Source organism: Pieris rapae, chromosome 13 (genome assembly GCF_905147795.1).
Source record: "Pieris rapae chromosome 13, ilPieRapa1.1, whole genome shotgun sequence".
Taxonomy (NCBI): domain Eukaryota; kingdom Metazoa; phylum Arthropoda; class Insecta; order Lepidoptera; family Pieridae; genus Pieris; species Pieris rapae.
Window position 1 is genome coordinate 3,217,161 of NC_059521.1, and position 26,765 is coordinate 3,243,925.

The following is a 26,765-nucleotide window of genomic DNA, read 5'->3' on the forward strand; positions in this document are numbered from 1 at the left end:
CACCCCGTAATTATTATGTACGGATGGACTTCCGTATTCTATTTCGTTTTCTGTTTGTGCCCAAACAATCCATATAAATAATTAATTTTTATTTACTGCCTTTTATAGGTTTCAAGTCGGTGTACATTTAATTATAATTCTATTCATAAATAATAATAATCCAGTGGCGCTATCCTATATGGATCTTGACCTCTGATTGCATCCGTTTCTTTGATTACTTTTGTTTCATAGTTGCCTTCTAACTCTGTAATTATTGGGTTTGCGTTCCTGATGATGGTTTTCTTCTCTGAGCTTGGGTGATAGGCAGAAACCTTCAGAGAGACATTCTGCTAATAAATGATGTTAATAAATATTGAGGGTTTTAAGTTAAAAAAGAGAAATATATTTAATTTATTGAAGAGATTCATCTCGAGCTATGCCGGTATCTCACTCGCTAATTTATTCATTAGCGGACGTGTGGAAGGCGGGGAAGGGCGGCGTGGTGGATTTATTGCGATGGATTTAAACGTAATTTTTCGTGTAAATCGTTTCAAGCAAATTGTTTATTTTAGAAGCGTAACGTTCAAACAACCGCATTAGCGTAGCAATAATTCCTTTTATGAATTTATGAATTTCGCTTTTATCTCTCTTCACTGCCTACATTCATGTTCGATATTCAAAAATCAAATTATTTAAATAAAATCAATGGCGACAGAGTTTTTTCATTTTTTTTTTAAACTGTAGCAGATTCCCTTAAAAAAAACGGGCGCGTACTTATGTACTTATGTAAGTTATACTTCTTTGGCGTCACAACATAGAAGCCTTAAAAAAAACTACGTTTGTAGAAAACACGAAACTAATATAAAAAAGGTACATACATTATAGTTAAATAAAGTTTATTTAACGTTTTTTGTGACGGTGTGCGCGCGCATCGTAAAAATTTTACTCTTTTTAATTTTACTTAATTATATATGTATCTAGTATTTGGAAACTGTACTAGCCGGTCACATGGCGCAAAATAAATAATTGCTTTTTAAACTGAATCCTTATATGTATAGGAATTTGACAGATTGTCCATGGTGTCTGTCATTAAACCGTTATGAGTATGATACAGCGGGAGTGGTCGGTGTGATTGATTGTATCGATCTCGTGTCACGTCACGTCACGTCACGTCATTAATATCACTTTGTCCCAGTTTGACGTAACTGTATATAGCTTCAAATGGAAAAGTTTGGAGTGCTTTCATCTCTTGCTAGTAATTCTCGGCTGTTTGAAAATGTATTACCAAAACCATAGTAATTTATAAAAATTATGTTTAACATATTGGGGAACTTGTAACGTTAAAAAAAACAAAAACATCACCTACCATTACATAACTCTATGTTTATACGCACTGCTGTCTTGCTCACACCGGTTTAGTTTTATAAACGTGGCGATTAGGTACCCAAATAGTCGGGGTTCCGCCGTAAGAGTAAACAAAATTTTATTGTATTAAGTTTTATGATTTTAATTGACATACGTATATATTTAAAAACATTTCTTTTTCAACCTTTTAGGCATCTGTCTGCCCTTTTTTTCGTTTCCTCCGAAACCCGTCATTCCTGTCTGCATTGTCACTCCCTGCCATGTAAAACGGTTAATTTAAATAACTTAAAAGCAGTTTAATAAATCAGAACTAGTATCTGTTAATAAACTGTAAAATATATATATTTTCTATAATTTTTAGCCTGATAACGCTTAGTATGACGACCATCAATCTCAAATGTTAAAAAGATGTTTTTTTTATAGAACAGGGCGCAAACGGGCAGGAGGCTCACCTGATGTTAAGTGATATAGTGGGCGGCGGGCCCATGGACACTCTCGATGCTAGAGGGCCCGCGAGTGCGTTTCCGGTCTGATAAGAATTGTTACGCTCTTTTCTTGAAGTAGTTAGTATCTTACCCTTTGAATTAAGGCATTAAAGATAAGGCAAGGCATTAAAGATGCATGTTAGAATGAACATAGCTGACTAAAATTGTTACGGCTAATGGCGACGTGTATCTCGCTCGTATATAATATATACATATTAATATTAAGTTTCTCATGTAAATAAAATATTTCTGTTTTGTAATGAGAAATAAAGTTCTTTAAACATGAACTAGCTTTTAATTTCTAAATACTATTACCTACTAGCCTCATAAATTACTACGTATGATGTGATCTGTGTGAGATCACGTCTAGTGCGCGTCAAAACGCCACCCATGTCACTTCAACACGTGTTGGCGTGCCACCGTGTCATTACTAAGCGATCGCTCGTAGCAATTCCTGTCTGTTTCATACGATTTAATAGTGTTTCAAAATTAGATATTTTTTATAGTCAGTAAGCATAGTAGTTTTTGTCGCACTCCACCACTAGTAAAGGCACTGGAAGTATTTCTGAACCAATTCGACTTAGGGTTATTCAAGAAAACAACGTACCAATTCTTAAAAGGCAGGCAACGCACTCGGGGCTTCTGGCAATGTGAGTGTCCATGGGCCGCGGGATTTAACACCAGATGAGCCTCCTGCTTGTTGTACTTATCGATCTGAAGGTTAAAAATATATATATTTGAAACTTATCTTAATTGAAAACAACACACATTGAAAAATCCACATTTATGCCCCAAAGTCTTTTCTATATCAACTGTGACACTGTCAAGGTAGTGAAATTGTTATTTCTAAATCTATTTTACACAATATTTGGCTGTCGATTTATTACGCCCTGCACTGAAAACGTAAACATAAGAGAAGGTTGCGGTGCAATATGGTATATAAATATTAGCTATCCTATCTTGTAAGTTAGATCAAACTATACATGGTCTGCAAATATGATTGAAATCGGTTAAGTAGTTTAGGAGTCCATAGCGGACGAGCAACGTGATGCGTAATTTATATACATTAAGACTAGCGGATCCGACAGACGTTGTCCTGTCTACACGTCTTTAATTTGAAAATTTCAAACTTTTTTTAATAAGCTAAAACATTCTGGACCATTTTGATGAAAATTATTATTCAAATGTTATGACAATATCTAACGATCCAGCACATGGTCTACAATAACACAATGATAACAAAACTTTTTTTTAATTTGATCGCAGCGCTAACTGTCGGGACAGACTAAAATTAATATTCGAATATTATTTAAAATTTGACACTGCGGTGGTAGCGCCGTCTGTCGGATCCAATGTAAAACATTCCAAAATCAACAACCACTAAAAAATTAAAAATTAATTAAAAAAACATTGTCCAGCGGATAGAATTGTGAATCTAAACCATTCCCAGATCCCCTTGAATACACACAAAAAAATTCGTCAAAATCGGTCCAGTCGTTTGAGAGAAGTTCAGTCACATACACACGCACACAAGAAATATATATATTAAGATAATTTTAATTTATGTATAATTCTTCCCTAAATTTCGCAAACAGTTGAAGATGAAAATTAGCCTGGAGTATTCTGGAGTATAGCGAGACAAACGAAGAGTAATTATTTTTTATATACATATCAAGATAGTTCTGACATACATACGCACAGTAAGAAAACGAGAAGTATTTTAGTATAGGTATTTCCATAATAATTACGTTATAAAGAAATCCTGCTATTTAGATATTCATAATATTTAACCCGTAACACAATTATATACTCACGTATAGTAAGTACTTATTGTATAAGTTGAATTATTATATTCATATTATTTTCATTGAATAATTAAACAATTGGTAGGAATTTAATGGCTTTAATTAAAAGAGAATCACATAATTATTACTATTTATAGCGCTTTCTATGAGAGAATATATTTTGACACACTTCAGATAGTTCCTCTACTTGTCTACTTTGCGCTCACATTACTAATAATACTCTTGATTAAGCAATACGCTAGGGGTTTGTTTCTCCGTCTATTTCATTCATTTCACATTAATTATCTATGGAGAGCCTTCTATGACGGAGGCTAATTCAGTAAACCTAATTTAGTAATTTAGTTCTATGGTCATAGAAGTATTGCAATCTTCTATATTCAAACCCACGTACGATTATTTGAATAAATTCAATAAACAGACACTCAATTTTTTATCTGTTTGCCTCCACGTATTGGCTCAAACAGTTTTTCGCGTCGCACGTGACCTCACATAACGACACACCGCGCTCACTGTGCACAGATTGGGTCGATTGGTTATCATACACACTATACATTGCGTGCTACCATTTTCCATTACAAGAAATAGGTTCTACATAACAGTCTCTGTCTATTCCTTAATATAATGTGAATGAAATAGAAGTATAGAAAACACTGAAAACCACAAACCAAAAAAAGGGGGTTAACTTTGGTGCCTCAATGGCGGCCTATACCACAGAACAAAATTACATAAGTTGTTACTGAATTGTTCAAATTTTTTATTTCTAATATCAAATCAATGTTAATAAGACAGTAAGTTCAAAAAGTATGTAATAACCAAAGTACATAGATCCAGCAATGTATAATGCGGTCGGGCTTCGAGTCGTTTAATACAGTACTCTACAGATAGCTGTGTAGCGGTGGTGTAGAGGTCACTGGGAGGCAATCACGAGCGTAAATACTGCGCCGGCAGGTAATGACGACTTCAATTTGACGGCATTCATTAGCCGATGTCCGTCTGATCCAGATTCCGGACAGAACGTACATTAGCTAAAAAATAATATCTCAAACGGTTATTAAAAAGCAGTTTTAGCTAGTGTATTTGTTGTCACCTGTACCTAGATTACACTGAAAATGTACAGAAACTGAATGACGGCTTAATGTAGAAAGTTGCCCATACTTTTATTGTCTTTCAAAGTATCTGCGTTCCTCTCTACACATCGTCGCATTCGATGGAACCTCTGAGAAAAGCAGCATTTTTAGTACGCATTTTCAGGGATTGTAAAGTGAATACCTTAAGTTTTCTAGAATCTCTAATTCTAGAGAAAAATTAAAGTTGCAAGGCGCCAGGTCAGGACTGTATTGCGTATGACTCATTATCTCGACAGCTAAGTCAACTTATTCAACAGTCCGTTTTGCGGAGTGCGCTGAAGCATTGTCGTGGTGAAGGAGAATACTGCTTGGAGGGCGCTGCTGTCGAATATTTTCCAAGACAACAGTCTAACAGCGATTGACATACCAGTTTGCAGTATCTGTCCTTCCATCTTCTAGTACAACTGTCGCGAAATATATGCTAATCGCAGCTTATCATGTTGTTGAGTAAGCCCACAACGAAAGTATCAATAAATCATTGACCGAAAATTTTCTCGCGTTAGGTTCATTTTTATGTATATATAACACAAGAGTGTTAAATTAACCGCCAATTCACAAAAACAAATGACAAATGAAAGTATATACTACATTAGTTACCAAACAGTTCTAATAAAGAAATTAAAAAAAAAAGTTTTCATTTGCAAATCTAAATGGCCAGTTATAAACATTTTCAGTGTTACCCACGTATTATTATAATTTTAATTTATATTTGAGGCCTCTGTTGCTAGTTTACATTAAGAAAAAACAAAATAGAGTTGAATGTTCTTACATAAATTATTACGCAATCCCATTTAATATTAAACCCAAAAATAAAGTAGAAAAATTACGAAGTAATTAAAGAGAAGGTAACTTTGCATAATAATTGTAAAACGAGAGAGTTCCGAACTTGCTTCAAGTGTAATTAACTCCTGACTCCTGATGCACGCGAGCTCTTCCTCCACTTTTTACATGAAATTAATATGCTGCACCGCCGTATTACGATCATAATATTCTAGCGGGTTTTGTAAGTCATGCCATAGAACAAACACTAATAAAACCACTTCCGTTTAATAATACTGTAATCTAATAATTATGATTTTAGGGATGTTGTAGTAGCTAACTAATTTAACAAATTTCAAGTATAGTGTTGAGTATTGGTTAAAAAATTATTATGAATGATAATGTCTTAAGTTATATCTGACTTTTTTTTGTCCAAACAATGTCTATTACACATTCCATTCCATTTAAAGTATTAAATCATTTCTTTTGTAATCTGTAACCAGAATGGATAAATCCAAAAAACTTAATCATAAAGACATTAAGTATGTGATTCAAACCAAAACACGAAAATTATGAAACCAAAATTTTGCTTGTGTTAACCAATGCGAGCATACTTAATCCGATGGTCAGAGAGAATAGTGTCAATAAGATTCAGAATACTGTATGGTAAGATCCGATCAAAGACCTTTTAATGAAGGACCGGCTGGTTCGAGCCAGTAGTCGCGCATAATGCACGTGAAAGGCCTAGAAAAGGCTTTCATAAGTATACATAGGTATGTATACAAGTGTGATATGGTTCTGCTCATATTAATAGGAATGACATACTGTGATCACTAGGATGTTATTCTCTTTAAACTTGGTAATTTTTATTTTTTCTAATTACGAAGATTGTCTCCTATAACGGAAACTGTATGTCATCGTATTATATTCTGAAATAGTGTTTATTTGAATGTGTGTAACATAGAACAAAGATATTTATGTTACACATGTCCGGTATGGTACGCATTCTTTTTTATTTAATTTAATTAATTACAGCAACAAGCCAAACAATAATTATTTAATAATTACACTACCTTAAAAAAATTCTACTTAAAAATAAAATAAATTACATTAATCTCTCAGTTTTTTCAAACAAAACCTGTTACAAATCTAGTTCTGGTGCAGACGTAAGAAAACAGTAGGGAGATCATAAGAATCGAATGAGCGACTGCTGGCGGAATACAGTTATAGTATGCAGCAGTATGCAGTAGTAGGTATGCCATTTGAAATACTTTTCAAGCACAAAGAACAAATTACGTCCTTTATGGCACGTTAGATCTATATATAAAAAGGGCAAAAGTTACATCTATATACATCATTATTAATATAGTTGTTTATTAATTGAGCAACTCTATATTACGCTGGAAAAGTTAGTCTATTGACTACAGGTTATAAAAAAGCGAATTCACTAAGGTATAGCGGAAAGGGATGACGGTAGACGCGGCGACGCACGGATCACTAACGAGCGTTTTTATTTCATTTCCCTCTGTTTTTACGTTCACAATTTATTTCTCTCGCAAGATAATCTGCTCTGTCCAGATAATTCCGTCCTGAAAGTATTCAAGGACTAAGTTTCAGGTGCGATAAGATATTATTCGTTGATTTATTTAATATTACTTTTTGTTCGTGTCGCGTTAGACGGTGTATTTTTAATCTATGTTTAATTATATAAAATGTACATTAATTGATTTCTTTAAAATCAATAATAATATTAATAATATATATACTCAGGGCCTGTTTCACAATGTATGGATAAAGTGCCAAATAGCTATGCAACACATAAATTATTCGAAAGATAAAAGTTCCGAATAAGATACAAGTATCTAATTCTATTCTACTATTTGTCATGAAATGCCAAGGCATTTCATGACAAATAGTGCTATCTGACAGTCGTGAAACGCAAAAATACTGTTTATCCTACAAATAAGTAACAAATAGCTTATTTGGAACTTATCCGGACATTGTGAAACAGGCCCTTAGTCTGGCCATAAATACTGATACAATTAAAAATAAACAAAATACATTTGAATTTGGAATCTGTCATTTTTATATGATTGTTCATTGTGTTTTCTCATTTTGGCGCCAATACCTCGTATAATATTTTGCGATATTAAAATGCAGTGAGGTGATGAAGAGAACCAAATCGCTGTGATTGCCTTACACAAAGTAGGTATGGAGCTAAATGCAATTTTTAACTCTCCATACGCTTGGTATTAGTAAATATATTCATACATAATATTATATATATTTTTTATCAGATGTATGAAACGCCATAAGAAATACCGTGCTGGACATAATATTGAAAACAGATAAGTGCTTTTGACGGTTAAGAAAAATATATTTGAGTATTCGGACGGAGATCCTTCAACTAATCATACAAGGCAAAGTAGCCGCAGACGCACATCTTGGTTGGCCGAAGATATAAAAAGAATATTGTATATTGTGAAATAAAAATTAATACATTAATAATAAAGTAATTTTTATTTGTATTTGTAGCGTTGCTTAGTACAATTGCTTGCTTTTAATACTTTACTAGAATTTTGTTTCGCTTAACAGTCTAATGAAACATAATTTAGGATTTCATTAAGGTAATAAGAATAACATTAATGCATTTTTGCAAATATAGAAATTGCTTGCCATTTCGAAAGTAGAATGGCAGTTACATACCTGGTTCTGCATCTCCCCATTCACCTCAAGATCGGAATTTTTTGAAATGACAGGAATTCGATGTAAAATGATGCGGAGATTTCTCAACAGATTGCACCACATACTGTTTGCATTTGTAAAATTAATTAATTTATTGAGATGAGTATAAAAATGCCCCAAAAAAGAGATAACTAACATCGGTCCAGACAATCTTGTGTAAGTGGTGTAAATGACACGACTTGTTATATATGTATTTAGATTCCTTGTAAATTCCATATATTAAATTTCAAATTTCATAAGTAGGGCGAGTATAATGTTTATTAATATTCGAAGTGAAATTTGCAACTACTGCGAGTTGAAAACAATAATATTAATTTAGATTCCGTACTCGTCTCTTGTTGCTAACTTCACTGGCAGTTGCGGTACTACTGCGAAGCAGAAACAAAACTAAAATATTCCGAATTATACATTTAGCTATTTCCATTAAGTATGTATATTTATTAAAGTTCAACCAGTTTTAAATAAATTTTATTTATAAAGAAACAGATATTTGCAGGAAGTACAGACAGAAAAAAAACAATTACCTCATCTCTTCTTTATTTATATTTATTAAAAAAAATTTCTTATTCTTAATTTCGATAAATCAAATATCTATAATACATACTATAATTGAAAGACAAATGCACGAATAAATATTAGAGAGGAAATATTTAAGGCCAGTACGACAAAACGTCAATGTCATAAGTAAGTACCTAATATACCTAGTATAGCCATAAATTACAAATTAAAATGCATTTTTTAATGAAGTTAATAAAGTTAAAAATTATTGTATTTATTAAAGCATAAAATATAAAATATTCTATTCGAAATAGCCACCTTTTACTTTTATAGATTAATCTGTTAGGCCACGAATCTATGGATTTACGGTTTCCAAAAGAATTTTCGCCACAACTATTAGATAAATAAAGATTTATTGGGAGACTCAATGTCGCCGTGCCGTTTAGAGAAGGCCATGTTCTTTAAATGACTGATTCTGACTGAGAACTAGACCGTAATTTGGAGTCGAAGTCAAAGGGTGAGACGGTTGAGGTCTGGGCTATATGAGAGCTGGTCTTCAAGGCTTGGTTTCAAGTCAGGCCGGGATAGCTCACGACCAGGTGCAGAAAAAAATATATGGTGAGTGGTTTCACAACATGAAACAAGACTGTATCATGATACACTTTGGTTGAAATTTTCACTCCTTAAAAATGTAGTTTTGTGACTCCTTGATAAATGCAGAATGGTGACCCCGTTGCACTTTACCGACAACTTGAGCTATGACCGTACACTTTATCATTATGCTCATTTTTAATCGGTAAAATCGGTAATGCGGCGTTTATCAGTGTTATATATATATTGCTGGATATATTGCTACGAACTCGAAACCTCTCGTCTAAATCAGCTCAGTGGGTTTTTAGTTTCGAGGATCGGCAGATGGAAGGCAAGTTATTGTCTTGGGTAAAAATCAACAACAGCACCCTATAAGCAGGATCCTCCTTCACGACGACAGTGCTTTATCGCAGTCCGCAAAAGGGACTGATAATACATACAGCCATACAGTCCTGACCTGGCCCCCTGCGACTTTCATTTATTTCATAGAACTAAATATAATATTCGAGGTATTCGCTTTTGCGATGCCTGAAGATGCGGTAATAGCGTACGAAGAGACCCCAACGGAAGAAGGGCCTACTGCTTTTCTCTGTGGTTCCATCGAATATGACGATGTGTAGAGAGGAACGGGGATTATTTCGGAAACAATAAAAGTATTTCCAACTTTCTACATTAAGCTGTTTTTAATTTTCTTAACATCTTCAGTGTTACTTATACACTCGTTGTTTACGACACTCTTACCTTTTCAGGCGTATTTTGATTGATCCAGAAACATATAAGCAGGTCTGCCAACACGGACCTACCATCTACACTCGCCACACCATAGTAATATAAGGACAGGAAATGTTTATATGACATTTGAGTGACGTTAACAATTACAAAGACCCGAAATGAACGATTATAGTTTATAATTGGAAAACCAGGTATTGCAGAGTTATAATGAATATATATTACCTTCCTTTAGAGTTTATAGATTTTTAAGACAATAATTATTACTAAAATGCCGTGCAGTAGAATTTTCATAATAATAATGAATAAAAAAGTCAAGAAGAATAAATGCTTAGTGAAGAACTAAATTACCTAAACTGAGGATGTTATGATTTAAGCATTACCTGTATTTATCTTTACAAACATTATTTATTATTAAGTAATTTCATATACATATATTATGAGAAATGTTACGTTATTTCAAAGATGTCCTAAAAATAAGCAAAATGTTTTATTACTTTAGTTTGTGAAAATCTTTCTTCAGTCTTTCTTGAAAAATTATACTACAAACTGACCCATCAAACATCCAATTAGTAACAAATACTATACTAGGTTTTGAATCTCTGGAGAATGTCGCACAATCTAACGAACTGCTCGCTGCACACGGCGCTAACTTTATTATACGAAATAATGCATCGACTCGCTCATAATGAGCACACACGAGCTACGCTAATACACTGCTCTAATAAGGCTTTTATAGGCTGTTTCTAATAGAGTGAGTTTTTAGTAAAATTGTTAAAATACTGAACAAGTACTTGTTTTGCTGTCAGTACTTCTTACATAATAAACAAAAAAAAAATATTAAAAGACTTTAAGATGGTCAATTGTGTCAAAATAATATTTTGTTTCAGGTAAATGTGAATATTTATTTATATTAAATCCGCTAAAATATGTCTTAGCAGGTTTCAAGTGCTTGCTACGGGCTACAAGCTACGGTCTACGCGTTGTCTACGAACTACGGCAGTCGCCGCCGAACGAGCGTAGCGCGTACACGCCATTGTACTGCTTTACGTTTGCGTTATTTCGTAACAAATTTGTAACAATACTCAGCTGTTTCGTGTAACTGTCGTGTTGTGTGGAACCGTATTGTTGTTTAGTGTTGTTTCAGTAATGATCAAGATGAGAAGGATTTGTCACCTCATATTTCGCCTGCTGTTTTTACTTGATGGTGAGTATTACTCGTTAAACGTTATAATTAAAAAATATATATTTGGATATTTAAAAAACTAATAATGGTACGTGTTTTAAGAAAGTATTCTATATTTTTAATAACGTTATATGAACGTCAATTCTATATAATATTATAAAGAAATCCAAACCTATTACAAATTAATTCACATTACATTATATTAAAAAAGTCCAGTGTAAAAGAGACATTTAAAAATTAATATACGTTATATAGATACTATTTTTTTAAGTTAATACTGCATAAACCAGAGATCATTATATTTTAAGTCACAATCTACAATGCATGAAACCAGTTCAGTATTTTATATATAAATTGGTACCTATATACTAATAAATAATTTTAAAAGCACAACACAAGATTATTTTTTCTTCATAAAACGTAAAATGCGAATTTCAAAGAGTCGCGGATTTTTTGTGATGGCATTTGTTCTGTGCTTACACACAAACTCAATTTTTATTGATAATAACGATCAATTTTGTTGAAGATACGAAGGGTGAAATTCTCTCCTGGAATTTTTAATGTTATGCGATCCTATAGAATTTTATTTATTCACACTTCATTAGATTTATACAAAAACGCAACAGGCGGCCATATAGCTAAGAAGCGATCTCTTCCAGGTAACCCAGAGAAAAAACTAAAAAAAGAAATATAATGGGTAAAGTGTAAGAAGTACATAGAACCCAGATAGAATCTTAATCTAATATAATATAAAAATAATAATATAAACTAAAATCTAAAAAAACAAGATTCACGGGTTTTAAAGTTTTAGTAATTACTATCAACTATTTATCACAGATAATGTCAACCAGGAATAACGATACATTCTTATATTTATAACTAAAAATTTAGAAATAATTAAATATTAATAACAAAATAATGTAAAATCAATTGTTAAAATATTATATTTCCTGCCATTTTCATCAGAGATGTTGCTTTAAGAATGCCATTACATGAAACAAAAATTTATTCCATTTATATGAAACCAATTGATATGAGGCACACGAACGGCGGTGGCAAGAGGGGTATTAAATTATTGCTATTTTGGTGACGTTCAGAAGTAGTGTAAATTTAATTTGTATTCGTGTTACTGGCCTGTTAATTCCGCGCCGGCCAATTCAATCGTTTTAATTAAAATTTGACTCTTGTAATAAGTTCTCGCAACAATTAATAATTTTAGCAACAATTTTATGTCTGAATTATGAAAAGTGAGTTGAACCCTTTTCAGTTGAATTTTAAAGAATGCAAAGTTTCGCAAACGAATTTAAGAACTGCAAGAGCGCTCCCGTCAGTTTAAATATTTTTATGAATATTAAAGAAGTTATATTCTTGTACTTTTAGCTCGGAGTGAGCTCCATAATGTTAAGTTGAGCCACAAAATGTCTTACGTTTAATGAAATTCCGTAAAATGTACTTTTTATATATAAATGCTAAGAACTCTTTCGTTATTATGTGTAATTTAATAAAAAAAAATGTAACAGCTAGGAATTTATTTAAATATACTATATTTACTTACATAGTCAATAATAATTAAAAACAATTACATAGAAGTTAAAACGTAATGTACCTATATAGAAAAAAACTTCTAGATACGTTAAATCAATTTTAACACACAAAACATAGCAAGTAATAGTTTCGAAAAGTAATATAGTAATAGTAGAAGCTGTGTAACAGTTCATTTAAATCGATGCTAATAGATAGCATAGTAGTGTAGTCTTAGTCAGCGTGTGACTCTTATCTCTAAGATTGTAGGGTCTAACCCCAGCTGTGTACCATTGGACTTCTATGTGCAAATTTAACAATCGCTCCCGCGTGGATGGAATAATCGTGAGCCAACCGGCATGGCGTAGACCCAATGAGAAAACGGCGTGTGTTGCCTGTTAAAGAAAATGCTCACGAAACAGACAGAGAAATCCAGCTCAGACCGAAAACGTTGTGTATTTTAGTAGGTAGCACAAATAATATTAACAATGTACAAATATTACACTTATTCATTAACAAAATGTGTCAAATTGCACCGTTTTAATGTACTCATGTATCTCTTTATTTGAAAAAGCTAAAGACTACGCTAGTATGAGCTAGTTTACATAAAAATTACTAATTCTATTTATACGTATAATAAAATTTAAACTCCGTCTAGATTACGTAGCATATTTCCACTCGTAGTTGATTTAAAATCCTTTATGTTATGATAAATTAAAACGTGTCCATTTTAAACCCTTAAGTGTCCCAACTGCCCGGGCAGAGCCCGGGTCGCGAGGACATTTACAAATGAAACGAATCCACGTTTATTATACTTTCATTTCCTCCCGACAGCTAAACAGAACCGGTTCTACTCGAACTTTATTTATTAACGCGCTACGTTAAACTGCCCAGAGTTTGTTACAACTGTGTGTTAGTGGCATGCCATTATGCCAGTGCTTTTTTCTTTATGCTATTTCACTAGTTCATTGTTAACAGTATAAGTGTTAATTCCGTTCATTCAAATACATATTTGTAAAGGAATATGACAGGTCGGACGATACGGAAAGCCGATGAGAACTTTGGATCTATAAAATGAAATATATGATAAAAAATTGAGGCTAAATCTTTAGATAAAATTACGTTTAACCAGAAATAAAAAACTTCTATTCTTCAACTGCCTCCTACAATTACTTCTATTAATTTTTCTAATCTAAATCTAAATAATCGAGATAATTTTCCCAACTTTATTGTTGCCGTTCTTTATTCGGTTTCACGTTTGTTATAATTAAATGATATTATGAATTAAATTATAAACTATATTCACGGCTTCCTTCAACCGTATAGCCGCAGTGAAAATTGGGATAATTAAAACTGTTCAATCATACAAATATTTATTACAAATCATCGTATAACACAACACTAACAGGATAGACAAACACAAAGTTGTGTATGTTACGTTAATTAATGTGTAGAGATACGAGAACGCTTTACATAAACAATTCATATATAGCTTACAAAAATAATTAAGAGTAATAACAGTAATAGTAATATTAATAGATATTATTATTAGCAAACTCCGTGTTATATTTGCGTTTGTTTGTTTGATGTTGTATTTTTTTGTATGTTTAAATAAAACCCAAACAAATACCAGCACGGTTAAGCTTTAAAAATTGATGACGTATGACTACAGAAGGGTGATTACTTCTCTATAAAGAATAAAGATCAAGGAATCGGAGGCTCCTTGACTTTTCTGTCGTCATGGAGTTTGGTCCAGCCTAAGGAACATTGTGACTTAGAGTTTATTGAGTTATACACTGAAGTTGTATAACACAATATATCCTTTTGTTAGACGTAAATGATTCGATTCTTAAGTTAGGCTTATGTATGATGTCTTATTAAAGACACATGTTATAAAAAAGTGCGTAATGAATACATAAACCAATAACGTCTATTTTTTTCTCGATCTCCCTTTCTCACTTAATCTTAATCAGTCTCTATCGCTCTCTCCCTTTTCTTCGACAAAAACGCTGCACATCTTCGTGACCTTCCGTAAAAAATATCCTCAGCATATAGAGACGTTTCACTTCAAAAAAAAATTCAATGAAATTAACATAACATCAACTAATGTTCATATTTACCGTTAATTGAACTTTGTCTCCCAACGGGAAAATCTGATATACACCTAGAATTTTATTTATCTAAAAAAACATTGATAATAATTTTACCTAAATATCGAGAGCCAATACATTATCACAGAACTCTCGTGTTTGGTTATTCATAAAATAAAAGCCCTATTTACTAATACATAATAATACACTTTACAACTATCGGCTGTAATGTAGTATAGACGCAATCGATATCGGAGAGTTGTTAGAGCGAACAATAACAGCATTATGTTCTCGCAAACTGTTAAGATAATTTCCCTGCGGACTCCAGCGATGTTTGTAAAACTTAACATAAAATATTGCTCTATATCTTATTGGTTTTACATAGAGTTGACATGTTCTGATTAAGTTATGCCGGGCGAGGTTGGCCTCGGCGGTAATCTATAGTAGCGTCCAAAACATTTGCGATAAACTTATTTATTGACAACGGGTCGCGGAGAAGTTGATATGGTGATAGCTGTGTTGGAAGATTATTATATCTTGATAATCTGGTTTTATTGAGTTATAGCGTCTGATATATCTCATTAATAGAAGTAGGGATGAAATAAATGAAACAATGCGTTCTCTACGAATGCAAAGCCTGTAGATTCAGATAGATTTAATTTAACTTTCCATTTAGATTCCAAAATATTTAAATTACTTAAAATATAAAGTAATAAATAAATATTTTGGGTTAATATGATTTGATGAAATTTCAACATTAGTTGTAATATTGATAAAAATTTAATTCTATTTCAATGAGAGCAATCTCAAATGTATGTGTCCTGTACCTATATGGGGTACAGGGCACACCAATTATACCGTGTATTTGGTTATTTACATTTATGTAGACCAATAAGTACAATTAAAGCAATACATAGTATAAACGTTAGCGTATAAAACGACGCATACAAAGAACAACTAGCCTATACAAATGTAATATTAAACTTAGAAGCTCTGATAAGACTTATTGTGCCTCTTGTATCCGTCACCACTAAGATACCAACACTCGGAACTTGCTCAGAAACTGTGTCGACGTGACTTCAACAGTTTTCTAAACTGAGGTGTTCAAAACTCTTTTCTTAAGTTTGGCTCTAGAAATATAAACGTAATTATAAAAATACCTGAATGGTAATACTAGAAAGAAAAGTTTTAAGAAAAAAAGTTATTTTAAATTACCATAGTCTATGGAACAATTCATTTTCGACTTTCATTCATATTGCATCGAATTATTAGATTTAAAGACTTTAATTAGGAATTAAACGTTGTAGTGTTTTAATAAATTTAATTTTTTTATTAGTAAATATAATAAATATTACAAATAATCCTTTCACAAATCAACCGATACACGCTAAACTTCTTAAGATTATTTTATAATGAATTAGTATGTTACGCCGAGTAGAGTAGTGACGTAATAAATCGTATATGCCGTCCGGATACTTAGAAGGATAATGAGAGACAAGAATATTATGTAGCTCGTTATAATCCAAATTCATTCCGTATTTTCAAATCGTATTTGTAATAACAACTGATATTTTTAACAGCAAAAGCGTGTTATACTTTGTATTTTAAAATATTTTAAGTTAGAGAATTGCGTGTCAATTCATTTGCTTATATGCAAACTCTTTGAAGTATTATTATTTACTCATACAACACATTTGAGGCGTCGCGCGTCGTGTGATTTCATTCCAATATAATAATAAGGTTTCATATATCTTTATATATATGTAACTTTAGATATATGAAGTCTGTGGGCTATGGCATGATTGACTATAACAGGCAATACAAAGAATAATAATTGATCAAATACTGTTATGCTCTTTGAAATACAGTACATAATATAAACAAACAATTCACTAAATAAAAATCAATATTAGACGTGTATTGTAAATCTGTTAGTTTATTTGTTTAGATTTTCTAGATTTACATAACTTGTTTGAAAAATAGTTTTGCTAATCAGTTATTTTAATTTAGAATTATTATTTACCTGATATTGCTTTTAATGCTACAACAACTGCAATTTGTTTCCTACAAAGATAAATTTTAATACAAAAAATAATATTGAATACGATGGCGATATTGGCTCAGATACAAATAACTCCAGGCGGTGTCAGCCGTCAACCGATTCAATGAGCTGGAACCCGTGTGACGTCTCCATCTCTTGTCTGTGGTCACCACACCTTAGCAATATTAGTAATAGTAGTCATGACTATAACTGGAATAGGATTTGTCATATATGTATCAAAGTTAGTACATTTAGTTTGAAAATTTACCGCCTAGACTCTAGATTTAATTTGAGATAAATAAAATATTTTACGTATCATAGTTAAAAAGAAAAAAAGGTATATCTTGAAAGCTTCAGGTGGCGTGTAGAATTGTTAAATGAGGGTTAAGAGTTGGTAAGAATCTAAGAAACTTCGCTGAGTAATTACAAGAACAAACGAGAGACGAGTTGAGGGAAACATTAATTATACTTGTTTATGAACTAAGTCCAACATACGTAATTTTTTTCACATTTTTTATAATAATAAATAAATGAACTGGTAGTAAATGTAAATTTCTAATTTATTTAACTTCTTTTCTGACGTTAATAAGTGTACTTGTTTACGTATTTGAATAAAGTTATTTTGACTTTTCACCACATTTCATTTAATTATTTTGCTTTTTCTTTAATAAACGTATTTATCATAGCTTGATTTCTGTAACAAACAGCTATATGAACAACCAGCGGCCATCTTGTTTAACCCTCCTATACTTAGTAGTTAACTTTTTTTGACTCTAACCACCGATCAAAAAACACATTTTGCTGATTTTTGACTAATAGTTACGATATTTAACCAATAGTTGAGTTAACTTATCTATATAATATAGTACTACTGAAGATTGACTTATACACAATTACTGCTTACTCTTGTTATTTCGTTTAATGGTTGGAAATTCATAAAATGACTTATAAAACAACTTTCCAATAACCACTCAGTAAATAGCTAATAGTTATATAGAAAAATATTGTATGTAATTGGGATCAAATAAAATGTTATATATATTTTTATTAACGATATTTTTATATGTAGTATGTTTGTTATGTATGTATGTTTTAGATAGATATACGAATCGCAGTCCGTCGCAAACCCCATAATATGTAATCTAATAAAAAAATTGTGTTATTTTCATAATTAATGAGTAAATTTTTTTGTGGTGTTACTTGATCTTGAAGAAGCCGCAATATTGCTAAAATATTGCAAGTTTACCGTTTTTGGCGGAATTAAGTAATACATTTTCCTATTAGTCTATATTATATAACTAAAAACAAATGCCGTCAAATGACCACATCGATTGCAAGTATCACCAAGTTTAATGTCTTGATATCGGAGACGATGCTACAAAGCTCACTTTACATACCAAAGGGAACATCTTTCTATTCTCTTAACTGATTCAGACAACATTATTTTCATGCAAATCTGACCAGCACAAGCCCTATACCTGAAATTTTTCCTATGAATGTGAAAATTTCGATAAATATTCATACTCGGTTTGGATGAGATTGCATTGAAATAGTACAAGTTGTGCTACGCCATCTTGTAAGCTTCTAAAGGCTTAAGTTGTCACTCTGCTGTGAAACATTTTCAATTTTAGTCAGTATAAAATATGTTTGTTTGTATTATCATATATTTTATGCTGACAATAAGTTTTAATGTACCTGATGGGTACGTCAGAAAGCGACATCGTCTGCCGTTACTTAATGTGCCCACAGCTAGGACTAACCTTCTGAAAAGGGCACGAAATATGATTCGGTGTATTAATTTACTTAACGAATTACAAAGGTTAATGTACCTTTTTCATTGTCCGTTGAGTGAACTGGCAAAAGTTCTATTATTTGTTAGTGCCCATAGTAGTTAGTTAGTTTCTTGTACTTTTTATTATGTAATTTCATATGTTTGTTTTTTTTTATTCGTCTGTAAAGTTTATTCATTTATTGTTCACTATTGACACGAGTCTATTTAGGGTCACCTGTTAAGGTGGGAGTGTTTTTATTAATATTTAAAAAATAATATTAAGCACAAACTCAAAATAACTTTAGTCATATAGGTAAACAAGTACACTAATGAACGTCACCAGAAAAGATACTACTGCCAGTTCGGTAGTCAAGGGCGTAGAGCGGCAACAAGAACTGGCAAGAAACTCCCCGCCACTCTTTTTAATCGTCAAGTTTCGAGTCAAACAAATTGTTTGAACTGGAGCAAATCAATCCCAAGTATTAGGATCATTTAAATATTCGTCAAATTAATAAAAAACTTTATTGATTTATTTACGTTTAACGAGACTCTTGCATATTCAGTGATAATTCTCTAATTATTGTTTGATAGTAAATTCGACTAATTCAGTATTTTATATTAAATAAAGTTTTATTAGATTACAAAGTATATATATTAAAAGGAACTAGGTATCTTAAATTTTATTTTTTAGTTCAAAGAGCAGCAGGTCTATGCACCATTCTTTTCTTACAACTATCACTTACACCATAGGTGAACAAAAACATCATGAATACACCTGCATGCATCGAAGGATTCTGAAATCGTGGTGTGAAAAAGTTCCCCGTTATAGATGCACATGTGAAAAGTGTTTTCAGTGGAGACTTGGGGCCCTGGGCTTTTAAGTAGATCTGCATATGAATGTCTTAAATAAAAATTATTAATTATTATTAAAAACGTAACAAAACACAAAGAAATATGAAATTCAACAAATCTCACTGTAATCCGTGAATTTTTGAAATATAACAATTTAATAAGTGAAGAATAATAACATTCAATTTGACGAAGGTTTTATGTTAATTTGTAAAATACTTTTTAATGCCATAACTATATTGAGCACCAGTTCGTATATTATATATATATTATTTAAATCGTTCTGTAGGCTCGGTATATCCTATTATATTCCTATCCTTGAAAATGGATTATCCTTAAAATAATCTTTTATTTAGAGACTGGGATAAGCGAGCTAAACAAAATAACTCAGATATATATAGATATACTTGTAGTCCATCTGTTCACAGGTTTCCTAGATATTTATATTTATGCATAATATTTGGTCATTCTAATGATAATTTCCAATTTCAATATGGCGTCTGCAGCGAACGCTGATTGTGCCTCGATAACTCTCTGACGTGTTCCACAGCAACATAATATAGATATTAACAAACAAGAATCCAAATATATTCAACAATATTTGATCCTTATCCTATCATTTAACAGGATTTGAAGTTAAGGCCATTGTACAAAGGCCTTGTCCGTCCGACAGTAACGTGTTGTTTTAGATAAAATCTCCGTTAACATAGAAGTACTTAGCGGACATCGTCAAAACATGTTTAATTAATGTTTGGTTTTAATTCCTTAAGTAAATGTCAAATGTCAATGTCAAAAAAATACATTAATCCATTAAAGAGTTATATTTACTGTAAAATATTAAGTGTTATATTAACACTTATTTTACCTAGAAATAATTCTAGTGAATCAATGTAAAAAACTTTTTACTGTAAAAACTAAATTGTGGTAATAAATGAATGCACTTTCGGCTAGTAACACAGTTTTCTTTTAAATAACAATGTCTCAATATCGTCGCTATAATCTAATCCACTAAAATTGTATTAAACAAGTGTTTTTGAGGGGTACAATCATCTGGGCAAATACGACCGAGATTAGAAAATAAATCAAACTCTAAGAACACTCAAGAGATTGTAAAGAACCGAAGAATCGACAACAAATACGAGAGATTGAAGACAAACAGTAGAGCCGGGATGAAGCAACAGTCTAAGAGAGGCAACCCTCCGTACTCGAGAAGAGGAGGGCTCTTGGGACAATGACTACTTCATCTGTACCATCACGACAATATAAGGAATTTAAACAATTCATTACTCCACGAGTGCTTTACTCCCTACATTTTTTTTATTTGGGTGCGTTGTATGTGACAATATGAACGCATATAAAATGCAGTGCTTGACGAATACACTACCTATGCACTTGTCGTTTACGTACAAAAAAAACTGTATTCAGATAATCCTACTTATATGGTTAAAAGTATTATAGAGGACAATTCAGAGTTATTGAAAATCTCTATACTTTCTTCATAGGTAGCCCTTTGGAAAATACTTATACTCAGACATACTAAATGTATTTTCAATGTAAAAAAAGTTCACTGTGTATAAATAAAATGACGACGTTTTTAATAATGGATAACGATTGAAAACAATTCTACATGCGTGAATGCTTCATATTTTAATGATTTTATATTAAATTATTTTACGTACGCTAGCTTGCAATCCGAACGTTCGCTTCATGTACAGGTGAGGAAATGTGCGCTCTACGATGTAGCTACTAACAAAAACCTCCTATTGCCCCTCTTAAATAACACTGTAATAAGCGCAAGTGAAATCAATGGTTATCTTTGTCAAGTTGACGGGTTTAAGGCGATTAAACGTTTATTTGTAACATTAATCTCGGCCGAAGCCGACGGACTGGGTGTAAATCAGTGCGCAAAGTGTGCTATTAGTTTAGCTTTTAGCAAATGAGCGAGCGAGGGATTACCGGCCCTCCGTACTCCGCAAACACTGTGCCCTCTTTAGATGAACGACCTCTCTTCAGAGCAATTAAGAATTTCGGAAGAAAAGCTGGCTAAATGATAATGGAAAATATAATTAAACAATCAATGTTTAGGAGTAACAAAACAATTTCGGTACATTTGTAGTTACATAGCTCCAATAGTCATCTTTGCGCTGCTAGTATGAAAGGTAATATAAACAATATTGCAAACTCGATACATGAACACTAGGTTATATATACATACAATGTCGTCAATACAACTAATAAAAATGCAGTACTGTTTTTTTGATAACTTATTGTAAAAGAAAAAACTTGGCGATTAAAAAGAGTGGCGGAGAGATTTTTGCCCGTTCTTCTCTTACGTTCTACGCCCTTGACTTGAGAACTGGCAGTAAATGTAAAATTAGAAGCAATTAATATTTCCTTTTTTTGACGTTCATAAGTGTACATTATGTTACCTACATGAATAAATTATTTTCGATTTGATTTGATTTCAGTTAGACACAAATTAATTTTATAGTCTATAATTTCTTAACCGGATTAGGAAAATATAATTATCTAGCACAACATATAATGTATTTATATGTTGTGCTAGATATAGTGATGTCGACAAACTAGGACATCACGGACTATCATGTCATACATCGGTCCCTTGCCACCGTCAACGTGCCTAATCTACTTGAGCCGACTGGAATTGCTAGAGACGATGGCAAGAGACCGGACGGTATGAGTTTGATTCCATGGAAGATGGGTCGGGTTTTAGTATGGGATGCCACCTGTTCAGACACACTGGCCCCTTCCAATCTTCATGGAACTAACAAGAGAGCTGGTGCGGCTTGTGATGCGGCTGAAAAAGCTAAAGTCTGCAAATACAGGGGTCTAGGCTCTGTATATGATTTTGTCCCATTCGGTGTCGAGACCCTTGGTCCGTGGGGTCCTAGCGCATTAAAGCTTTTTAGGGAATTATCAAAAAGGTTAGTCGACATCACAGGAGAACGAAGAGCTGGCAGCTACCTTGCACAAAGAATTAGTCTAGCTATTCAAAGAGGGAACGCTGCTAGTATCTTCGGAACCTTGCCTAAAGGAACTCCTTTTAATAATATTTTTTAATCATTAAATTTTAAGGTTAGTTATTAGATATATTTTTAGTTTGTAATTGTATATTAATATAATTAATTGTGTTACATTTAATAGATATATATAATTATAATCTTATTATAATATATTTTTAAATATACAATAATGAATAATAATAAATCACCAACGATGACTGTCATGATGTATTTATTACAAATAATAATAAAGACTGTTTTATTTCTTATTTTAGGATGTGACACAGATTTTATTTAATAACATATTGAATGAATATACACGAATTAAAACTAAATATAAGTTAAACGTAGGTACGTAAGCGTGTACGTTCAATAGCAAGTTATGGTTGAAGCAAACACGAAATAATCACGTCGAAAGGCTTTTAAGTTAATCTAGAAATATCTATACACAGCCATGGGTTAGCTTCCACGGTAGTAATCAGGAGAGATCAAGGGTTATTTAAACACAATCAATGATGATTTAATCTTGTTGTATAAAGTGGTTAATTAATTTTAAAGTTAATAATTGGAAAAGTAAACTAATACTTTGTATAAAACTAAATCAACAGTTGCCCAATAAGTTTATTTCTTCAGAAATTTCGCTGCTTCCGCCCTTTTTATCTTCTACATTTATTACTGATATCATATAATGTGCCTACAAATGCTTTCGATGTCTGTGCTCTGTACTCGTTACATTGGGATGTGTCACAAATCCAATTAATGCACAGTGATCGACGTGTCCTCACTTATTATTGTCCACCTGTGGGCCTGTTATGTCATCGTGTATACAGTTAGTTACAGGGTTTCGTGCGCTTGTGGTACAGGGTACGACATAGGGGATAGGGTACATGGGATGGGAAATAGAGGTCAGTCTCTAAGTGAGTTATCACCAGAGTTACGCTAAGCACCAACTGACATCTCCCTCGCTGCATTCACCTATTTCCATTCGTTTTTGTTTTCAGTTCTGCGTCGAAACTTGTTAGCGTTCACGAACTTTTGCCTTTACGATTTTTTCCGGTTACGGGCTGTTTTAAATAGGCTTTATGAAATTTAATTTTCGAAGTTCAAGCGTACATTAATAAATCAGTGTAAAACCTTTTTTAAGGTTTTTAGGCCATAGATTTCTGTATCTGTATCATGAGCGTTCGTCAATCTTATTTATTTATTCCACTACATTATTCTACCTTAACAGTTACTACTAATTCGATAGAACTCCAAAATAATAGAGGTAGACCTATTTGTTTGTACACTGTAAAAAAATAGCAAACAACCCTTGTGAACTCAGCGTTCACAAGAGTTGTTTGCTATTTTTTTTTTATAGAACGGGGGCAAACGGGCAATAAACAGTATTTTTGCCTTTTTACACGTTTTCGTACGTTCAGAAGGAGGGTTTTGCTAAGTGTAACTGATTTATAGTATTGAAATAAAGTGGTTTTATTATATATCACTCGAGCATTAAGCCTAAAACGAACTAGTTATGTATAGTATTTAAGCCTTTAATCTTATATAATATATAACAATACAAAGCCGATGACTCATGTCTATTTCCCAACTGTAACTGAGCACTAAGATTGTTAGTTATAATCTTGACAAAATCCCAAACAGAGAAACCTAAGGAATACGATATGAGCTCTATTGTAGCGAGTGACACGGTGACGTCATGACACGAACCACGTGTCGGAGGGACAGCCGGCACAATGAATAGCGGCGCCAACGTGACTGCCATTAGATTTGTTTTATGACAACGCGTGACGGATTTATTTACGAGAGCTTAGAAAGGTTTTGTTTTATTGCGAGAGGTGAGGTCTCAATGTAATATTTACATTGCGAGCTGGCAGGAATCACTGTGCAATTGTTTCTTGTTGTTAGCTTGTGAATATTATATGTGTTGGATCGCTACAATTTGTTATTTACTCGCCGATGTAACTATTATTTATACTTTGTTTATATATTTTATAAGATTTATTTTGTAGATTATACGTTTACCAAAGATTACCTAAAAATATCAGGAAACACAAAAATGAAGTTATTATCCACTCGCATCAATATTTTTATTAAATTACTTTGTTCTATTTTAATTGATATCAGAAATATAAAATATTACACGATTTTATCCTCACTGACTCTCAGATACACCTGCCTTAATACCTTACAAAAGTTTGGAACACGAGTTAAGTTTTTTCGCAGGAAAAATAAATAATAAGGTTAATAAAAACGTGCTGTAGACATATCGACAAAACAATTACGTGTCAATGATTGTGGTGGAGAGGTGCTGAGATGAGGGTCTGATCAAGTTACGCTGCGCTTGAGTGACAGCTCTCTGCTACAGATGTACGTGACGGAGTACTCAACTTGTAGAGATCTATTAGCTACAAAGTAATGAGGAATATATAAGGAAAACACTTTTATATAAGGTACCTTTTATATGATACACGTAAAATGGGGATTCTATTCTACGTCCGAACCCAATAATTAATCCACAATCAAACTGTCGATCGATCTCCTATCTGCATCCTAATAATCAAACCAATTTTTTGGCGACGGATAGAATGCAATCTCTTCGCTCTTTTCACTCATATAAAATCAATATAAATCAAATAAAGTTAATAAAACCGCACAAATAATATTAAAATGTACATGTTAAAACATATCAAATAGCTTTTTAATTATTTTAAAAACTGTTGTAAGTTAAAATAATTAATTAACTTATGATAAGATATTATCATAGTTGAACTGTAATTTTCATACAAAGGTCTAATACAATCCGTCGATTGGTATATTTGATTTAAGATTTCTATCTGAGATGGTCTAAAATGGATTGAGATAGGTTATTGGGTTTGGGCGTTAGATGGCGCCAACCTTCAGTCGACGTGCATGTTATGGCTTGTTATCAATAGCAAAGGCACTAAGATTAGAATTTTTTTAATTTTTTAATACCAAATCCGATTATAATATTTTATATGTATGTATATTAGATAAACCACCCGGGTAGATTTTATTAGTGGTATGTAAACGTAAAATTAAGTAAAGTTTAATAACGATTTGATTTTGAATTTAATGTGGACTATGCCGAATTGTGAATAAAAGTTTGAATTTATCGTTACGCAAAATGGATAACTTCGCCAAAGCTCATCTAGCGGAAGTCAACTAAATTATAATGAATTAGCGAAGACTAACCCTTCCTCGAGAGATCCCTCGCGTTGTGATAACGGCGCCAGTATAACGTAATCGTTACGACGCAATCGTTAAAATAACGATGTTAGGCCTCGCTCATATACTGCGTCGACTTGGCTCCGGGCTAACGAATTAAATTTGAATAATTCCGCAAATTTTGGATATTCAGACTCTGTGATGTGACATTACTTATTAGTTATTACTATATAAGGAGATTCACATACGTAGTTTATTTTAATTTATGGCTTATAAAGGGTTCGGATGTTTGAAGGCTTTTCAATTGGGTCGTTATTTTGCTTAGATCATTTGAACTATATCAATAACAAATATTTGCACTATACGTATGGTACTAAAAATATAATTATAGATAAAAACGTGAATTACGTTAATTGGTCAAATCAATTAATTTTACGAAACCGGTTCATATCAGGAATGTCATACAGTAAAACTATGTTTAAAAATGATCCTATGAAAATATTTTGAATAACGTCATATTCATAATATATCTGTTGTGAAGTCGTTCAAGAAAACTGAACATGACCTGGAGGCCTTGGGTTTGTGGATACAATTATGTTTTTGGTTTGATGGCGAGGACCTATGATTTTGGGTCAGGGTATTTTTTTATGTCTTTTTTTTATATCGTTTTATTAATTAAATCTGCATATTTTAAGCTTGATACATTCAATTTATTTATAGATTAGGGGGAAACGGGCAGGAGGCTCACCTGATGTTAAGTGATACAGCCGCCCATGGACACTCTCAATGCAAGAGGGCTCGCGAGTGCGTTGCCGGCCTTTTAAGAATTGGTACGCTCTTTTCTTGAAGGACCATCAGTCGAATTGTGTGTGCTGTGTGCGATACGAAATATTATACTGCCACTTGCATTCGTGGGTACACAAAATTAGCGAGTCGGTATTCCAACAGCGGATGCTCTAAGTTTTGTTATTTAAACTTTACCCTCGTCTGTCTGAAATTAACTCTTTCATAC

General features: G+C 32.5%; 1 protein-coding gene across 1 annotated transcript in view; it reads left to right on the top strand.

Annotated features, from left to right (window-relative positions):
* The first annotated feature begins 11,100 nt into the window (after positions 1-11,100).
* The window catches only part of LOC110991774, a 134,571-nt gene continuing 118,906 nt past the window's right edge, over positions 11,101-26,765 (top strand). Inside the window, exon 1 of the mRNA XM_022257262.2 lies at positions 11,101-11,290. Within this exon, the coding sequence (XP_022112954.2) occupies positions 11,233-11,290 (58 nt within the window). The 5' untranslated portion in view covers positions 11,101-11,232. The remainder of the gene's footprint in view (positions 11,291-26,765) is intronic.